General features: G+C 45.2%; 1 protein-coding gene across 1 annotated transcript; it reads left to right on the forward strand.

Annotated features, from left to right (window-relative positions):
- The first annotated feature begins 7,522 nt into the window (after window positions 1–7,522).
- Window positions 7,523–16,340, forward strand: LOC311120550 (uncharacterized protein). The gene is made up of 2 exons (XM_084195136.1): window positions 7,523–8,361; window positions 15,284–16,340. The coding sequence occupies exons 1-2, from the start codon at window positions 7,764–7,766 to the stop codon at window positions 16,237–16,239; spliced, it is 1,554 nt and encodes a 517-aa protein (XP_084051262.1). The 5' UTR covers window positions 7,523–7,763; the 3' UTR covers window positions 16,240–16,340.
- The last annotated feature ends 962 nt before the right edge of the window (window positions 16,341–17,302 follow it).

Below are 17,302 nucleotides of genomic sequence, written 5' to 3' on the forward strand. Positions count from 1 at the left end.
CTCAGGTGAATTTTGCAGCGGTCTAAGGCACTGCGTCTCAGTGCTTGAGGCGTCACTACAGACCGAGTGGCGCCAGTGGTCTAAGGCACTGTGTCTCAGTGCTTGAGGCGTCACTACAGACCGAGTGGCGCCAGTGGTCTAAGGCACCGCGTTTCAGTGCTTGAGGCATCACTACAGACCCCCTGGTTCGATTCCAGGCTGTATCACAACCGGCCGTGATTGGGAGTCCCATAGGGGCGGCGCACAATTGGCCCAGCGTCGTCCGGGTTTGGCCGGTGTAGGCCGTCATTGTAAATAAGAATATGTTCTTAACTGACTTGCCTAGTTAAATAAAGATTAAATAAATATATAAATAAATGTACACCAAGGTATTTATTTGTCATGCCTCATTTTAGGGGGATCAGATGGTGACAGCAGGGTCAGGCAGCCAGGGAAGACCAGGCTGTGATGGAGCTGAGTAGTAATATCTGCAGATACAACACTTTATTCTATCTGTGCAGCAAACACTGGACAAGCCAGAAGCTTCAAAGATTGAAACTATTTTAAGGCAGTCTGACAAAACCTCCAATGTTAATTTACAAACTGTATCAGGGGTTGATAGAGGCTTTTCCCGATGACACAAAATATGTCAAACAAAAATGTGAGGAAGACCTGGTAGAAGCTATTGATGATCATGAATGGATACAGATATGTTTGAATGCCCAGTCATGTTCATATAATCTCAGACATAGTTTAAGACCATCCATAGAACGTACTATGTGCCAGTGAAACTGAATTACATGCACTCAGAAATGTAATTCCTCTGCTGGAGGTGTAAAACACAAAAGGGGATATACAGTAATTGCATATTTTATGGTCTTGTGAAGGCTGGTGGAATTCTGGCAAAGAGTATGTACTTTTATCTCAGCATGTCTACAGATTCTCCCTTCTCCCTGCTTTTTGTTTGCTTGGAAATGTTGATACTGGAGACTGTTATCAGAAGAAACTGTGTAATCAAGCATTTATAGCGGCTAGGAAATGCATTGCCATTAATTGGAAGGTTGGTTATCCTCCCACAATGTCACAATGGATGGGAGAAATGTCAAGTTATGTATCACCAGATTTGATTTATTACACGATGAAGGGTCTACTGGGTAACTTTCATAAGGACTGGATGCCTTATATCAGATACTGGACGACTAAAGGAGTCTGTATTGAAAACACGCCCACATCAAGGGAGATACCTATTTAGGAAATCCCTAGCTGCTGGGCTGCTCAGTCCTGGCCCTGGGGGTCTGCTGTACTGCTCAGTCCTGGCCCTGGGGGTCTGCTGTACTGCTCCCGGCCCTGGGGGTCTGCTGGGCTGCTCAGTCCTGGCCCTGGGGGTCTGCTGGGCTGCTCAGTCCTGGCCCTGGGGGTCTGCTGGGCTGCTCAGTCCTGGCCCTGGGGGTCTGCTGAGCTGCTCAGTCCTGGCCCTGGGGGTCTGCTGGGCTGCTCAGTCCTGGCCCTGGGGGTCTGCTGGGCTGCTCAGTCCTGGCCCTGGGGGTCTGCTGTACTGCTCAGTCCTGGCCCTGGGGGTCTGCTGTACTGCTCCTGGCCCTGGAGGTCTGCTGGGCTGCTCAGTCCTGGCCCTGGGGGTCTGCTGTACTGCTCCTGGCCCTGGGGGTCTGCTGGGCTGCTCAGTCCTGGCCCTGGGGGTCTGCTGGGCTGCTCAGTCCTGGCCCTGGGGGTCTGCTGGGCTGCTCAGTCCTGGCCCTGGGGGTCTGCTGTACTGCTCAGTCCTGGCCCTGGGGGTCTGCTGTACTGCTCAGTCCTGGCCCTGGGGGTCTGCTGGGCTGCTCAGTCCTGGCCCTGGGGGGGGGGGGGGGGTCTGCTGTACTGCTCAGTCCCGGCCCTGGGGGGTCTGCTGGGCTGCTCAGTCCTGGCCCTGGGGGGTCTGCTGTACTGCTCAGTCCTGGCCCTGGGGGGTCTGCTGGGCTGCTCAGTCCTGGCCCTGGGGGTCTGCTGGGCTGCTCAGTCCTGGCCCTGGGGGTCTGCTGTACTGTTGGTTGTCACTATGGCCTTGGCCTAACACACTCAAAACCAATAATGAACGTTTCACTAACATCCTAAAGCTGAGTGGGGTGTGTTGGTTTGGAGCGCTGCAGGGCGGTGGACCCCCAGGGGGGCAGGACGATCCTAAAGAGCTCTACAGTACTATTAGGCAGTGTTGTAGTACGCGAGTCAGGTCTCGAGACCAAATATTGAGTGTCTCGGTCTTAATAATAATAATAATAATAATAATAATAATAATAATAATATGCCATTTAGCAGACGCTTTTATCCAAAGCGACTTACAGTCATGTGCGCATTCATTTTTACTCATGGGTGGTCCCGGGGATCGAACCCACTACCCTGGCGTTACAAGTGCCGTGCTCTACCAGCTGAGCTACAGAGGACCGGTGTCGGATACATTTATACTCTGAATTGACTCGGTCTCGGACGGTGAGGACTCCCGAGACCAGCCGAGACCAGCAGAGTAGAAAACTCATCATTATCAGCTTCCATTTAGTCAGTGCATAAAACCGCTTATCCAGGCCAAATATATACACTCCTTCATTGATACATTAATATCTTAACAACATTATCTATTATAGACTTGTTTGATCAGTGGTGAACCTATAGGCCTTCAGTGGTGACAGTGGTGAACCTAAAGGCCTTCAGTGGTGACAGTGGTGAACCTATAGGCCTTCAGTGGTGACAGTGGTGAACCTATAGGACTTCAGAGTGTGACAGGTTCGTGATTCTGAAAGAACAGCAACCGTAATACCAGAGAACTCATGTAGGAGAGTTCACTTTTTGTAAACCCAAAGGGCCAGTGGTGTAGTGGAGGCTCTACGCAGGTATAAACCGTAAACCCAAAGGGCCAGTGGTGTAGTGGAGGCTCTACGCAGGTATAAACCGTAAACCCAAAGGGCCAGTGGTGTAGTGGAGGCTCTACGCAGGTATAAACCGTAAACCCAAAGGGCCGGTGGTGTAGTGGAGGCTCTACGCAGGTATAAACTGTAAACCCAAAGGGCCAGTGGTGTAGTGGAGGCTATACGCAGGTATAAACCGTAAACCCACTTCCTTTTTCAGTGGGCGTTGCATAATACTCATTGGTTAATCCCTACTGATGCATGTGATAGTAATGTAGTGGAGGAATACGACTTATCAATTCCAGAGCCTTCGGAAAGTATTCAGACCCCTTGACTTTTTACACACTGTGTTACGTTACAGCCTTATTCTAAAATGGATTACATATTTTTTCCCTCATCAATCTACACACAATACCCCCATAATGACAAAGCAAAAACAGTTTTAAAAAATGTGTGTGCAAATGTATTAAATTTTTTTTTTAAACAGTACGTATTCAGACCCTTTGCTATGAAACTCGAAATTGAGCTCAGGTGCATCCTGTTTCCATTGATCATCCTTGAGATGGTTCTACAACTTGATTGGAGTCCACCTGTGGTAAATTCAATTGTTTTGCCATGATTTGGAAAGGCACACACCTGTCTATATAAGGTCCCACAGTTGACAGTGCATGTCAGAGCAAAAACCAAGCCATAAGGTCGAAGTAATTGTCCGTAGAGCTCAGAAACAGGATTGTGTCGAGGCACAGATCCGGTGAAGGGTACCAAAACATTTCTGCAGCATTGAAGGTCCCCAAGAACACAGTGGCCTTAATGGAAGAAGTTTGGAACCACCAAGACTCTTCCTAGAGCTGGCCATCCGGCCAAACTGAGCAATCAGGGGAAAAGCATTGAAGGTCCCCAAGAACACATCATTCTTAATGGAAGAAGTTTGGAACCACCAAGACTCTTCCTAGAGCTGGCCACCAGGCCAAACTGAGCAATCAGGGGAAAAGGGCCTTGGTCAGGGAAGTGACCAAGAACCCGATAGTCACTCTGACAGAGCTCCAGAGTTCCTCTGTGGAGATGGGAGAACTTTCCAGAAGGACAACCATCTCTGCAGTACTCCACCAATCAAGCCTTTATGGTAGAGTGGCCAGACGGAAGCCACTCCTCAGTAAAAGGCAAATGACAGCCCGCTTGGAGTTTGCCAAAAGGCACCTAAAGGACTTTCAGACCATGAGAAACAAGATTCTCTGGTCTGATGAAACCAAGAATGAACTCTTTGGCCTGAATGCCAAGCGTCACGTCTGGAGGAAACCTGGCACCATTCCTACGGTGAAGCATGGTGGTGGCAGCATCATGCTGTGGTGATGTTTTTCAGTGGCAGGGACTGGGAGACTAGTCAGGATCGAGGGAAAGATGAACGGAGCAAAGTACAGAGAGATCCTTTTTTACATGTTTCATTATTATTATTATTATTTTAAAAAATTGTGATATCCAATTGGTAGTTACAGTCCCGTACGGACTCGGGAGAGGCGAAGGTCGAGAGCCATGCGTCCTCCGAAACACGACCCGCCAAGCCGCACTGCTTCTTGACACACTGCTCGCTTAACGGGAAGCCAGCTGCACCGATGTGTCGGAGGAAACACCGTACAGCTGGTGACCTGAAGTCAGCGTGCATACGTCCGGCCGCACAAGGAGTCGCTAGAGCACGATGGGACAAGGACATCCCGGCCGGCCAAACCCTCCCCTAACCCGGACGACGCTGGGCCAATTGTATGGGTCTCCCAGTCGCGGCTGGCTGCGATACAGCCCGGGATCGAACCCGGATCTGTAGTGATGCCTCTAGCACTGCGATGCAATGCCTTAGACCGCTGCGCCACTCGGGAGGCCCACAGAGAGATCCTTGATGAAAATCTGCTCCAGAGCGCTCAGGACTTCAGACTGGGGTGAAGGTTCACCTTCCAACAGGACAACGACCCTGAGCACACAGCCAAGACAACGCAGGAGTGGCTTCGGTCTCTGAATGTCCTTGAGTGGCCCAGCCAGAGCCCGGACTTGAACCCGATCGAACATCTCTGGAGAGATCTGAAAATAGCTGTGCAGTGACACTCCCCATCCAACAAAATGTGGAAAAAGGGAAGGGGTCTGAATACTTTCCGAATGTTAGGGTTAGGGTTAGGGTTGCTGTCAGTTCCACTTTAAATGCAACAATGTTTCACACACAGAAGTTATTTTCAAAGAGATGGCTAACAACAGCAAACATGCTGCAATAAAAAACACAGTTCCACTCATGAGATGATGATCATTTGAAACTTAACTTCTTGTTGAAGTACTTGAGTGGCCCAGCCAGAGCCCGGACTTGAACCCGATCGAACATCTCTGGAGAGATCTGAAAATAGCTGTGCAGTGACGCTCCCCATCCAACCTGATATAGCTAACAAATTAGCAACAACATCCTCTTTGATAACACCTGCTGCAACCGCTGCAAACTAGCCGACAACAAAAGCTAGCTAGCTAGACCGTGGGAAAACTATTGCTCGCTATTGTGCAGTGACCTGTTTGCCTTCAAGAAGGCAGAAGTTTTTGTAAAAATGTCAAAATGTGATTGGTTGATTCTACTGTCACTCCAACATTTTCCCCCTAATACAGTTGAATGGCAGATGCCTTCTATTTGGCTTCTGATGACCTAGCCAATGGCTGACTTTGCCAGCTAGATTTATCTCCCCAGAGACCAGAAAATAATATTTTTATCTCTTCAGTGTTAACCGATTCCTTTCCAACAAAAGCTGCAGAGATTAAATCAGAACATCACTGAAAATAACAATATAATTATAATTTAAATACTTAGCCCTTCTCTGAAGGCGTAGAAGGCCCATTGTTCATGTGTTTGGGTTAGTCATCATTTTTATCCCAAAGCATGCATTTTTTCACTAATCTGAATGTCTAAAGAATCCATATGTTGTTCTGAAATATGAACACAGAAATACTGGACATTTTGGACTCTTATTATGGTGGTGATTTGACAAAATTTCAATCATGGTCTTGAATTGGACTCCCATGGTCTTGACTCGGTCTCGGACCCCTTGTCCCCCTCCCGGTCTCGGTCTTGACTCGGTCTCGGACCCCTTGTCCCCCTCCCGGTCTTGACTCGGTCTCGGACCCCTTGTCCCCCTCCCGGTCTCGGTCTTGACTCGGTCTCTGACCCCTTGTCCCTCTCCCGGTCTCGGTCTTGACTCGGTCTCGGACCCCTTGTCCCTCTCCCGGTCTCGGTCTTGACTCGGTCTCGGACCCCTTGTCCCCCTCCCGGTCTCGGTCTTGACTCGGTCTCGAACCCCTTGTCCCCCTCCCGGTCTCGGTCTCGGACCCCTTGTCCCCCTTCCGGTCTCGGTCTTGACTCGGTCTCAACCCCCCGCCGGTCTTTCGAAAATGTGCAAGAATTGAAGGTGCCAACAAATGTTATAGTCATCATAACAATATTTTATAGTCATCATAACAATATTTTACTGTCATATACAAAAATCAGGTCCTCCCTCGACTGGCATCGATTAACTTCGCTCTTTTCAGCTTCTGCCCACCACCTAATAACACAACCACACCACAGATAGAACAATGAGCCAGATATTTCACCTGATGTGTAAATGTTAAGCATCCGGTTGACGTTTCCGCTTACTACCAAATATGGTGATGAGAGGAAGCCCAGTGGCGGGAGAAGATGGAGATCGAGTCAGACATTCTGCACATTTTCTCCTCGATTAAACATTTAATCTCAATACAGTTTTTATGTTTCCAAAACTTGAATCTATAATAAACACAGAAGGAAGGAAGTGGCCGGCAGTGGGAGAAGATGGAGCGAGATGGATTTTGTCCGACATTATGCTAATTTTCTCATGATGAACGTTTGATCTCAATACAGTTTTCTATTTTCAAAACTAGAATCTGTGTCAAACAGAGTGGACTACGTTTTGTAGACTTTAACCTTTGCCAAAGTTTCTAATAATTGTGTTGTTTAGAAGGAGTGCAAGGGCGAATTGAGTTATTGCAGAGTAGGCGTTCCCTAACGGAATAATGCAAATAAATGCTAGAACGCGCCAATAGGAGCTCTCTTGCTCCTGCTTTGCTCTGCCCACCTCCTTGCTTGTTCTGCCCACTATGATTAATTTGCTCCTATCGGAAACGACAGGCTCTGGTCTATCTTGGGTTAGTTCAAGTCTTTAGCCACACAAGTCCAGGTGTGGCTAACGTTAGCCAGCTTGAGCTAGCTGCAGAGATAGCATTCAAACTCGATAGCACAGAGTAGACCAATATGCATGTTACTGTTCAATAAAAAATATTTTAAACAATAAATTAAAAAAGAGTACATCAATATGACGTTGAGAAATAATGCATTGTGGGTAGTTTAGAAGATATCCGGAAATAAGTGAATAAATATGTAATAATGCTAAAACATAACTGCTTGTACTTAATAGGTAACCAGATCGTGACTACAACTAAGTTACTAAGTATTTAACCACACTGTGTTGTTACATTGGCTTCCTACCTTTGAACTTTTATTCAAAAAATAAAATCTACATTTTACTCAACTTCGTTACCCACTCCAGTCAGCAGATGGCGATGTGGAACTTTAAGGCTATGCTGCTAGTGTGACGTATAATCTAGTGGACAGGACGCTTCTTTCAACAGCAGCAACAGTTAGTCAGACACCTCGGTAGCTTGCTAGACAAAATAGCCCAACTAATAAAGCTCTTTAGACGCTTTCGTGTATATTAGCCACTGGGTTTTAAACCCACTTCTGTCGTCTAGTTAGTTATCCCATTTAATTTCATATTTACGGTGTTGTTGTTATTGGTCAGCTAGCTAGCTGGCTGGTTAAGTTAGCACTAGCCTAGCTAGCTAACATCCCCGACCATGAGCTCACTAAGCTACTCTCCTCCTGCTAAAGAAGAGGAGATCTGCTGGACGGAGAAAGAAGCTCTAGTGAAAGAGGAGGAGGAAGAGGAGGATGTTACAATACAAAATCAAGTAGAGGGTGAGACTGTTACCGTGAAAGAAGAAGAGAAAGACGTTACAGTGAAAGAAGAGGAAGACGCGTTCAGAGTGAAAGAGGAGGAGGATGTTACAGTGAAAGAAGAGGAAGACACGTTCAGAGTGAAAGAGGAGGAAGACGCGTTCAGAGTGAAAGAGGAGGAGGATGTTACAGTGAAAGAAGAGGAAGACGCGTTCAGAGTGAAAGAGGAGGAGGATGTTACAGTGAAAGAAGAGGAAGACGCGTTCAGAGTGAAAGAGGAGGAAGATGTTACAGTGAAATTAGAGGAATACGCGTTCAGAGTGAAAGAGGAGGAGGGGGAGATGACTGTCACATCGAAAAAGGAGGAGGAAGAAGAGGAGGAAACTGGATATCTGGTTCCGGTTTCCCAAAGGCATCTTAAGTCATCCAATGGTTCTAATGATGAACTTAGCCTTAGCCGTAAGATGGTTTTGAGAAACCGGGCCCTGATTAACACTAGTAAGTACTGTCTTAAAAACAAAGGCACATACTGCAGTTGTTGAACTGATGTGTGGTGTTAAAGGGGAAATCTGCAATTGCTACATCCATTGATTCTTGAAGAATATAACACATGTAAACCAACACTGCCTCAAAACTATAATGTTGAGTCCAGCTCAGGGCTACCCCCTGAATTCACAAAGGCACATACTGCAGTTGTTGAACTGATGTGTGGTGTTAAAGGGGAAATCTGCAATTGCTACATCCATTGATTCTTGAAGAATATAACACATGTAAACCAACACTGCCTCAAAACTATAATGTTGAGTCCAGCTCAGGGCTACCCCCTGAATTCACTACACTACGAATACAAGGACTGGCCATCCATAAGGTCAAAATCACAGTTTTAACCTGGTTTTGTAGATATAGAGTGTTTGTTTACAAACAGTGGCGTTATACAAGCTTATATTTTGGTTTCTGATAGTGTAAGACAGTTGAAACATTTGTTTGGTCGATGGGCTGTTGATCGACCAAGATTTTTTTGTTGAGCAGTCGCAAATATATATTTGTTTTATGGCACAAGAGACACCTGTCTGATTCGCGCCTGTCTCAGTGGTCTAATCCATTGCGGAGGCTGCGGGGATGGTACAGTCCAAAGAAGGGGGCATTACATGATTTTGGCCCCGGTTTTAGCTGTCACAGACAAGTTTTGAGATCGGCGACAAAATCCCCATGTCGTTTGCCTACTCGGGGTGTGCGGCCGTCACCGACACTCGTTTAATGTTAACGGGTCAGAGACACCATCTGAGGGCTACCGATCACGTCTTTGAGCAGTCCCCAGGCGTCCCGATATTTTCAAGCATGTTTTGATTTTATCTGCAAAAAAAAAAAAAAAATCTGCAATGCTCTTTTAGTGTGAGATGTGCAACGACAAGTTTTGAGAACGGGTGATCAGCAACAGCCAATGAGAGCTCGCCAGAGAGGGGAAGCCAGCGAGATGATGGCGTTGGGCAGACTCTCGAGCAGGAGCGATCACTAATAGGATGCGTTTGTGCCTTTAACCAAAGACGGCGTGAAAATCGTTACAAGCAATGTTATTCAATTCAACATGTTTGGTAGATATTTCCACTCTGTAGGGCAAGGATGAATGTCTGATTTGAAAACGTTTATGAGGCTGCTTTTGAACCACAGCTTGTTCTAGCTATGTTAACAATCTAATCACATCATCACATCATTGTTTTCACCAGACAGCGTGGTGGTATGGAGAATCCTCACGACCAAGTGGAGAATATTGTAGTATGTGACACCCCGTCTGTGCCAGATCGTTTAGTGCGCTCACCACTACACTGGCAAGACTTAAAACTAGAGGAAAGACGGGTTGTTTAATGTGAGAGGCTCAGCCATGTTAGGATTTTGAAAGTCGTGTAGTGTCCACCCGGCGTAAGATGCTCAAGGCACGTCTCTCTCCAGAAGGCGCTCTCTCCCACCAATTCGTGCACATTAATTGTTTCCTAACTTCATGGTGTGAATTGTTTGCCCTTGGATTGTTAGTGTCTATCAATTCCCCCAATACATATATCACCAGTAGTACATTTACCATTCATTCCCATTTCTAATCTACAATGTTTGTTTGGTTACGGAAACTTCTGTTAATGCATTCAATATATTATTATTACAGTCTTTAAACATTCTCATTGTCGGAGTGGACACTAAAAAACCATAACAAATGCGGGAGATAAGACATTCATAGTTCACTCTATAAAGCCATAACAATGCAAATTAATTACTTAAAAATCATACAATGTGATTTTTTGGATTCCGTCTCTCACAGTTGACTATGATAAAAATTACAGACCTCTACATGCTTTGTAAGTAGGAAAACCTGCAAAAATCGGCAGTGTATCAAATACTTGTTCTCCCCACTGTAGTTGGCAATGGCAAGAGAAGTTATTTTTAGACTTGCATCGTTTTCATTTAGATATAATTTTTATTAACCTCATGACATTAATTTTGAGATATTGAGACTTTGTCATAAATGAAATGAAAACTGTTCCACGAAAATGTGCATATGAAAATCATAACTGGCACACGCAGATCAGTAGAAATGGCAGGATAACTTGACCCCCTGGTGTACCCCTTTTACCGGCAACTACAAGAGCATAACGGCAGAGTCTGTGAAGGCCAGCAGCAGCGGGAGGAGAAGGGTTGTCAGTTGATCTGGATCTCTTGTGCCCTCAAGGCATCAAACCGTAAGCTTAACGCATCAGACAAGCTCAATGCATATAGTTGATTTCACTAAAAACACATAGTGTGTGTCTATATATGGAAAAATACATGTTTAAACATTTCTAGCAATCGATTGGTCGAAAGAACAGATGACTTTCATTCGAGCAGCGGGAGGAGAGGGGGTTGGGAACTGTTTTTTTTTCTTTCAAATTCTGGTTAGGCTATATTGATCTCTGGCTCCCTCTTTGGTCATTTGTGTCTTAATTTTTAATTACATTTTAGTCATTTAGCAGACACTCTTATCCAGAGCGACTTACAGTTAGCGATTAGATATTTTTTTATACTGGCCCCCCGTGGGAATCGAACCCACAACCCTGGCGTTGCAAACGCCATGCTCTATCAACTGAGCTACATCCCTGCCGGCCATTCCCTCCCCTACCCTAGACGACGCAGGGCCAATTGTGCGCCGCCCATGAGTCTCCCGGTCGCGGCCGGCTGCGACAGAGCCTGGATTCGAACCAGGATCTCTAGTGGCACAGTTAGCACTGCGATGCAGTGCCTTAGACCACTGCGCCACTCAGGAGCTCACAGTGCTTAAAGCATCAGACAAGCTCAGTTGCTTACATATAGTTGATTTTTAGTGTCCTAAGTTTTCATAACTGTGACCTTAATTGCCTACCATCTGTAAGCTGTTAGTATCTCAACCACCGTTCCACAGGTGCATGTTCATTAATTGTTAATGGTTCATTGAACTAGCATGGGAAACAGTGTTTAAACCCTTTACAATGAAGATCTGTGAAGTTATTTGGATTTTTACGAATTATCTTTGGAAGACAGGGTCCTGAAAACGGGACGTTTCTTTTTTTGCGGAGTTTAGTTGATTTTATTCAAACATAGGGTATGGAAAAATACACTTTCTAAAAATCGGCCCAGATCGCTTTTAGTCGGGAACAGCCCTAGTTTATAATGTGCTATTGTCTGCTTGATTTAAAGGAGGATCTTTGGGAAGTTATGGGTCCTACAGTAGGTCTGTTATGTTATTGTTAGGGGGCCTAGAGTAGGTCTATGTTGTTGTTAGGTGAAGTTATGGGTCCTACAGTAGGTCTGTGTTATTGTGAGGTGAAGTTATGGGTCCTACAGTAGGTCTATGTTGTTGTTAGGTGAAGTTATGGGTCCTACAGTAGGTCTAGGTTATTGTTGGGTGAAGTTATGGGTCCTACAGTAGGTCTATGTTGTTAGGTGAAGTTATGGGTCCTACAGTAGGTCTATGTTATTGTTAGGTGAAGTTATGGATCCTACAGTAGGTCTATGTTGTTAGGTGATGTTATGGGTCCTACAGTAGGTCTATGTTGTTAGGTGAAGTTATTGGTCCTACAGTAGGTCTATGTTGTTAGGTGATGTTATGGGTCCTACAGTAGGTCTATGTTGTTAGGTGAAGTTATGGGTCCTACAGTAGGTCTATGTTGTTGTTAGGTGAAGTTATGGGTCCTACAGTAGGTCTAGGTTATTGTTGGGTGAAGTTATGGGTCCTACAGTAGGTCTGGGTTATTGTTGGGTGAAGTTATGGGTCCTACATGTTTTTGAGAGACTTACCTTTCCACACTTACCATTAGACATTTTGGAACCAAACTGTTCATATTAGTGTGAACCCAAACTGTTCGGACGCTACAGATGTTTTCGTGAGATGATCGGCGGATGTGGTGGATTGAGACACAGCCCATGCAAAAAAAATTATATCTCTAATTTAGACAGATTTTTAAAAATTAGATTTCAGCAGACATCAACTCTAGGGGGTTAACCTGTCTCCTCCTCTTCATCGACACTGATTTAAAGTGATTTTAACAAGTGACATCAATAAGGATAATATCTTTCACCTGGACAGTCTGTCATGGAAAGAGCAGGTGTTCATAATGTTTTGTACTCTCCGTGTATATAGTCTTTTGTCCATGTAAGTTCACATGTGTAACTGAATGAAATGTGTTTTTACTTTTGTTTCCAATCATTTAGAAATGTGATCCCAATGTCACACATTGTCCTCTTTATTAATAGAGAGACTCATATACAGTATAGCATTAGTTTAAAACTAAAATGGATGAACCAATCCTGGATCACTCCTTTAAAGTGGAACTGACAGCATTTTAGCAACATGAAATCTTATTCATATCTGTTCATATACACCCCCAGGAAGAATATGACACTTTTAGAAACATTTTCTGACAAGCGAGCTCTTAGGTCATTTTCATGTATTCATAAATTGTTAGAATGTTTGGGAATTATGTATACTAAGGCGTTTGTGAAAATTCTATAGCAATATAGAGTGGGAAAGCGGCCGTGCGTTTGGACAATTAATAGACACTGCAGTAAATAAAACCTAATAAAAACATCTGTCTCGTCCAGGACCGGAGTCTACACAGACCGGTGCGCCATAGCCAATCAGATCTACAGTTGGCCTTTATACAAACAAGCCATTTGCACACAGGCCTGCCATCATTCACTTTGAACTGGACTGTGTGTTTACAGGCAGTTGCAACAGCACAACTTTAGATCATTAGAACGCATTTGATAAAAGCCACAAAAAATACACCTGAATGGATTTCTGCAAATATGTAAATGCCACGGGAGTCCTCTTACATTTGGGAACTTTACAGTCCTATTGATCAACCAACCATGAAAAAGTAGGCTCTCTCTCCCTCAGTTACGCTGCAGGACTGTTTTGCAGCACAGACTGGAATATGTTCCGGGATTCATCCAATGGCGTTGAGGAGTATACCACCTCAGTCACCGGCTACATCAATAAGTGCATCGACGACGTTGTCTCCACAGTGACCGTCCGTACATATCCCAACCAGAAGCCATGGATTACAGGCAACATCTGCACCGATCTAAAGGCTAGAGCTGCCGCTTTCAAGGAGCGGGACACTAATCCGGACGCTTATAAGAAATCCCCCAACGCCCTCAGACGAACCATCAAACAGGCAAAGAGTCAATACAGAATTAAGATTGAATCCTAATACACCGGCTCTGATGCTCGTCGGATGTGGCAGGGCTTGAAAACTATTACAAACTACAAAGGGAAGCCCAGCCGCGAGCTGCCCAGTGATGCGAGCCTACCAGACGAGCTAAATTACTTCTATGCTCGCTTCAAGGCAAGCAACACTGAAGCATGCATGAGAGCACCAGCTGTTCCGGACGACTGTGTGATCACGCTCTCAGTAGCCGATGTAAGCAAGACCTTTAAACTGGTCAACATTCACAAAGCCGCGGGGCCAGACGGATTACCAGGACGTGTACTCAAAGCATGCGCAGACAAACTGGCAGGTGTCTTCACTGACATTTTCAACCTCTCCCTGACCGAGTCTGTAATACCTACATGTTTCAAGCAGACTACCATAGTCCCTGTGCCAAAGGAAGCGAAGGTAACCTGCCTAAATGATTACCGCCCCGTAGCACTCACGTCGGTAGCCATGAAGTGCTTTCAAAGGCTGGTCATGGCTCACATCAACACCATCATCCCAGAAATCCTAGACCCACTCCAATTGCTGACGACACAACAGTGGAATGCCTGATCACCGACAATGATGAGACAGCCTATATGGAGGAGGTCAGAGACCTGGCAGTGTGGTGCCAGGACCATAACTTCTCCCTCAATGTGAGTAAGACAAAGGATCTGATCGTGTACTACAGGAAAAGGCGGGCCGAACAGGCCCCGATTAACATCGACGGGGCTGTAGTGGAGCGGGTCGAGAGTTTCAAGTTCCTTGGTGTCCACATCACCAACGAACTATCATGGTTCAAACACACCAAGACAGCCGTGAAGAGGGCACGATAACACCTTTTCCCCCTCAGGAGACTGAAAAAGATTTGGCATGGGTCCCCAGATCCTCAAAAAGTTTTACCGCTGCACCATCGAGAGCATCCTGGCCGGTTGCATCACCGCCTGGTATGGCAACTGCTCTGCATCTGACCGTAAGGAGCTACAGAGGGTAGTGCGTACGGCCCAGTACATCACTGGGGCCAAGCTTCCTGCCATCCAGGACCTACATACTAGGCGGTGTCAGAGGAAGGCCCAAAAAAATAGTCAAGGACTCTGTTCACCCAAGTTATAGACTGTTCTCTCTGCTAACGCACGGCAGGCGGTACCGGAGGGACAAGTCTAGGACCAAAAGGCTCCTTAACAGCTTCTACCCCCAAGCCATAAGACTGCTGAACAATTAATCAAATGGCCACCCGGACTACAATGTTAGTTAGTCTATAGTTATGTATTTGAAAATGTATCAATTGACCAATTCGGCACATTTGGGCAGACTTGATACAAAATAGTCCAGTATAGCAATGCTTCACTGGATCAATCTGAAGCTTTGCACACACACTGCTGCCATCTAGTGGCCAAGATCTAAATTGCGCCTAAACTGCAATATTATATTGTGGCCTTTCTCTTGCATTTCAAAGATGATGGAACAAAAACATAATAGATGTAACATAACATTTGTATTATCTTTTACCAGATCTAATGTGTTATATTCTCCTACATTTATTTACAATTTCCACAAACTTCAAAGTGTTTCCTTTCAAATGGTATCAAGAATATGCATATCCTTGCTTCAGGTCCTGAGCTACAGGCAGTTCGATTTGGGTGTGTCATTTTAGGTGAAAAATTTTAAAAAAGGGTCCGATCCTTAAGAGGTTAACCATCTGTCTGACTTTGTTGTTCACACAGGAGAGAGACGTGACTATCGTGGATCCTCTGGGGAGCCTCAACAACATCATGAAGCTGACGTGGCAGAGAAGAGTCTGTCCACATCAGAACATCTCAAAGACCAGCGGAGACCCACAGGGAAGAAAGCTCACCACTGCTGTGACTGTGGAAAGAGTCTCTCCACATCAGAACATCTCAAAGACCAGCGGAGACCCACAGGGAAGAAAGCTCACCACTGCTCTGACTGTGGAAAGAGATCAGTTATCTCAGGATATTTCAAATCACACCGGAAAACACACACAGGAGAGAAATCTTATAGCTGTACTCAATGTGGGAAGAGTTTTGTTCACTCAAAAGCACTGATATTACACCTGAGAATACACACTGGAGCGAAATCACACAGCTGCTCTGATTGTGGGAGGAGATGCAACTCTTTAGCAACCCTTAAAATACATCAGAGAATCCATACAGGAGAGAAACCTTATAGCTGCTCTGACTGTGGGAAGAGTTTTGTTATGTCAGGACATTTAAAATCACACCAGAGAACGCACACAGGAGAGAAACCTTATAGCTGTACTCAATGTGGGAAGAGTTTTAGTCATTCAGGCTCCCTGATGGTACATAAGAGAATCCATACAGGAGAGAAACCTTATAGCTGTAATCAATGTGGGAAGAGTTTTAGTCATTCAAGCAGCGTGATAGTACATAGCAGAACGCACACAGGAGAGAAGCCTTACCACTGCTCTGTCTGTAGGAAAAGTTTCTCACGGTCAGATTCTCTAAAAACACACCAGAGAATTCACACTGTAGAGAACGAATATAGGTGGTACCAATGTGGGAAGGGTTTTGTTACATCTAGCTGTTGTACTATACGCCAGAGAACACACACAGGAGAGAAACCTCATATCTGTGATCAATGTGACAAGAGATACTCTGATAAAAGATCTCTGGTTAAACATCAGACAATTCATACATGAAGGAGTTGTTCCATGATATCAATGAAATAATGTCACGATGTAGAATGTTTTAACATTGTAGTAGGAGTATTTTAATTAATAATGTCATAATGTAGACCCTTAAATGTTTGCCCCCTGTTCTATTGATTTCAGCGTGATATGGTTATTAACCTCATCAGGGGGAAAATCCAGGCTCTGAATTGAAAGAGTACAAAAAGTAATTAACAAAAAAAAGTATTGTGTTACACTTACCGCCCAGCCCCGCTTCGCACCCCAGCCCCGACCGACCCAGCCCTTAGAGCCAATCCTTATCCCCAAGTTACAGATCTGACTTGCCGACTTCCCTTACCTACATTGTTCTAACATGCCAGAGGCTGTTCACCTTGGAGACCTGCTGCGGATATGCGCCCCTCTTGAATCAAAATGCAACACTTCAAAATGTAGATAGCTGTTTTCTACAAATTGTCCTCTAACCAGTGATGTACACATTATTCCCTGATTCCGTGCAACTTCAGGAAATAGAGTTAAGGAAATATTTACTAAATAAACTAAAGTAAAAAATGTAATTAAAGGTAACAATAACGAGGCTATATACAGGGGGTACCGGTACCGAGTCAATGGGCTGGGGTACAGGTTAGTCCAGGTAATTTTTACATGTAGGTAGGGGTAAAGTGACTATGCATAGATAATAAACAGCGAGTAGCAGCAGTGTAAAAACAAATGGGGGGGTAGGGGGTGTCAATGTAAACAGTCCGGGTGGCCATTGTATTAATTGTTCAGCAGTCTTATGGCATAGGGGTAGAAGCTGTTAAGGAGCCTTTTGGACCTAGACTTGGCGCTCCGGTACCGCTTGCCGTGCGGTAGCAGAGAGAACAGTCTATGACTAGGGTGGCTGGAGTCTTTGACAATTTTTTGGGCCTTCCTCTGACACCGCCTGGTATAGAGGTCCTGGATGGCAGGAAGCTTGGCCCCAGTGATGTACATTCATGATGAGCATTTTTTTTGTTTGCTTATGGCCTTCTACAGCTCATTGAGTGCGGTCTTAGTGCCAGCATCAGTTTGTGGTGGTAAATAGACGGCTACG

The sequence above is a fragment of the Coregonus lavaretus genome (genome assembly GCF_964263955.1).
Source record: "Coregonus lavaretus genome assembly, contig: HAP1_SCAFFOLD_47, whole genome shotgun sequence".
NCBI lineage: Eukaryota > Metazoa > Chordata > Actinopteri > Salmoniformes > Salmonidae > Coregonus > Coregonus lavaretus.

Bases quoted from the DNA above. Each gene is read 5' to 3' on its own strand.
- LOC311120550 (XM_084195136.1), top strand. From the start codon at position 7,764: ATGAGCTCACTAAGCTACTCTCCTCCTGCTAAAGAAGAGGAGATCTGC. The intron at 8,362-15,283 runs GTAAGTACTGTC...TTGTTCACACAG, and splicing joins CCGGGCCCTGATTAACACTA to GAGAGAGACGTGACTATCGT.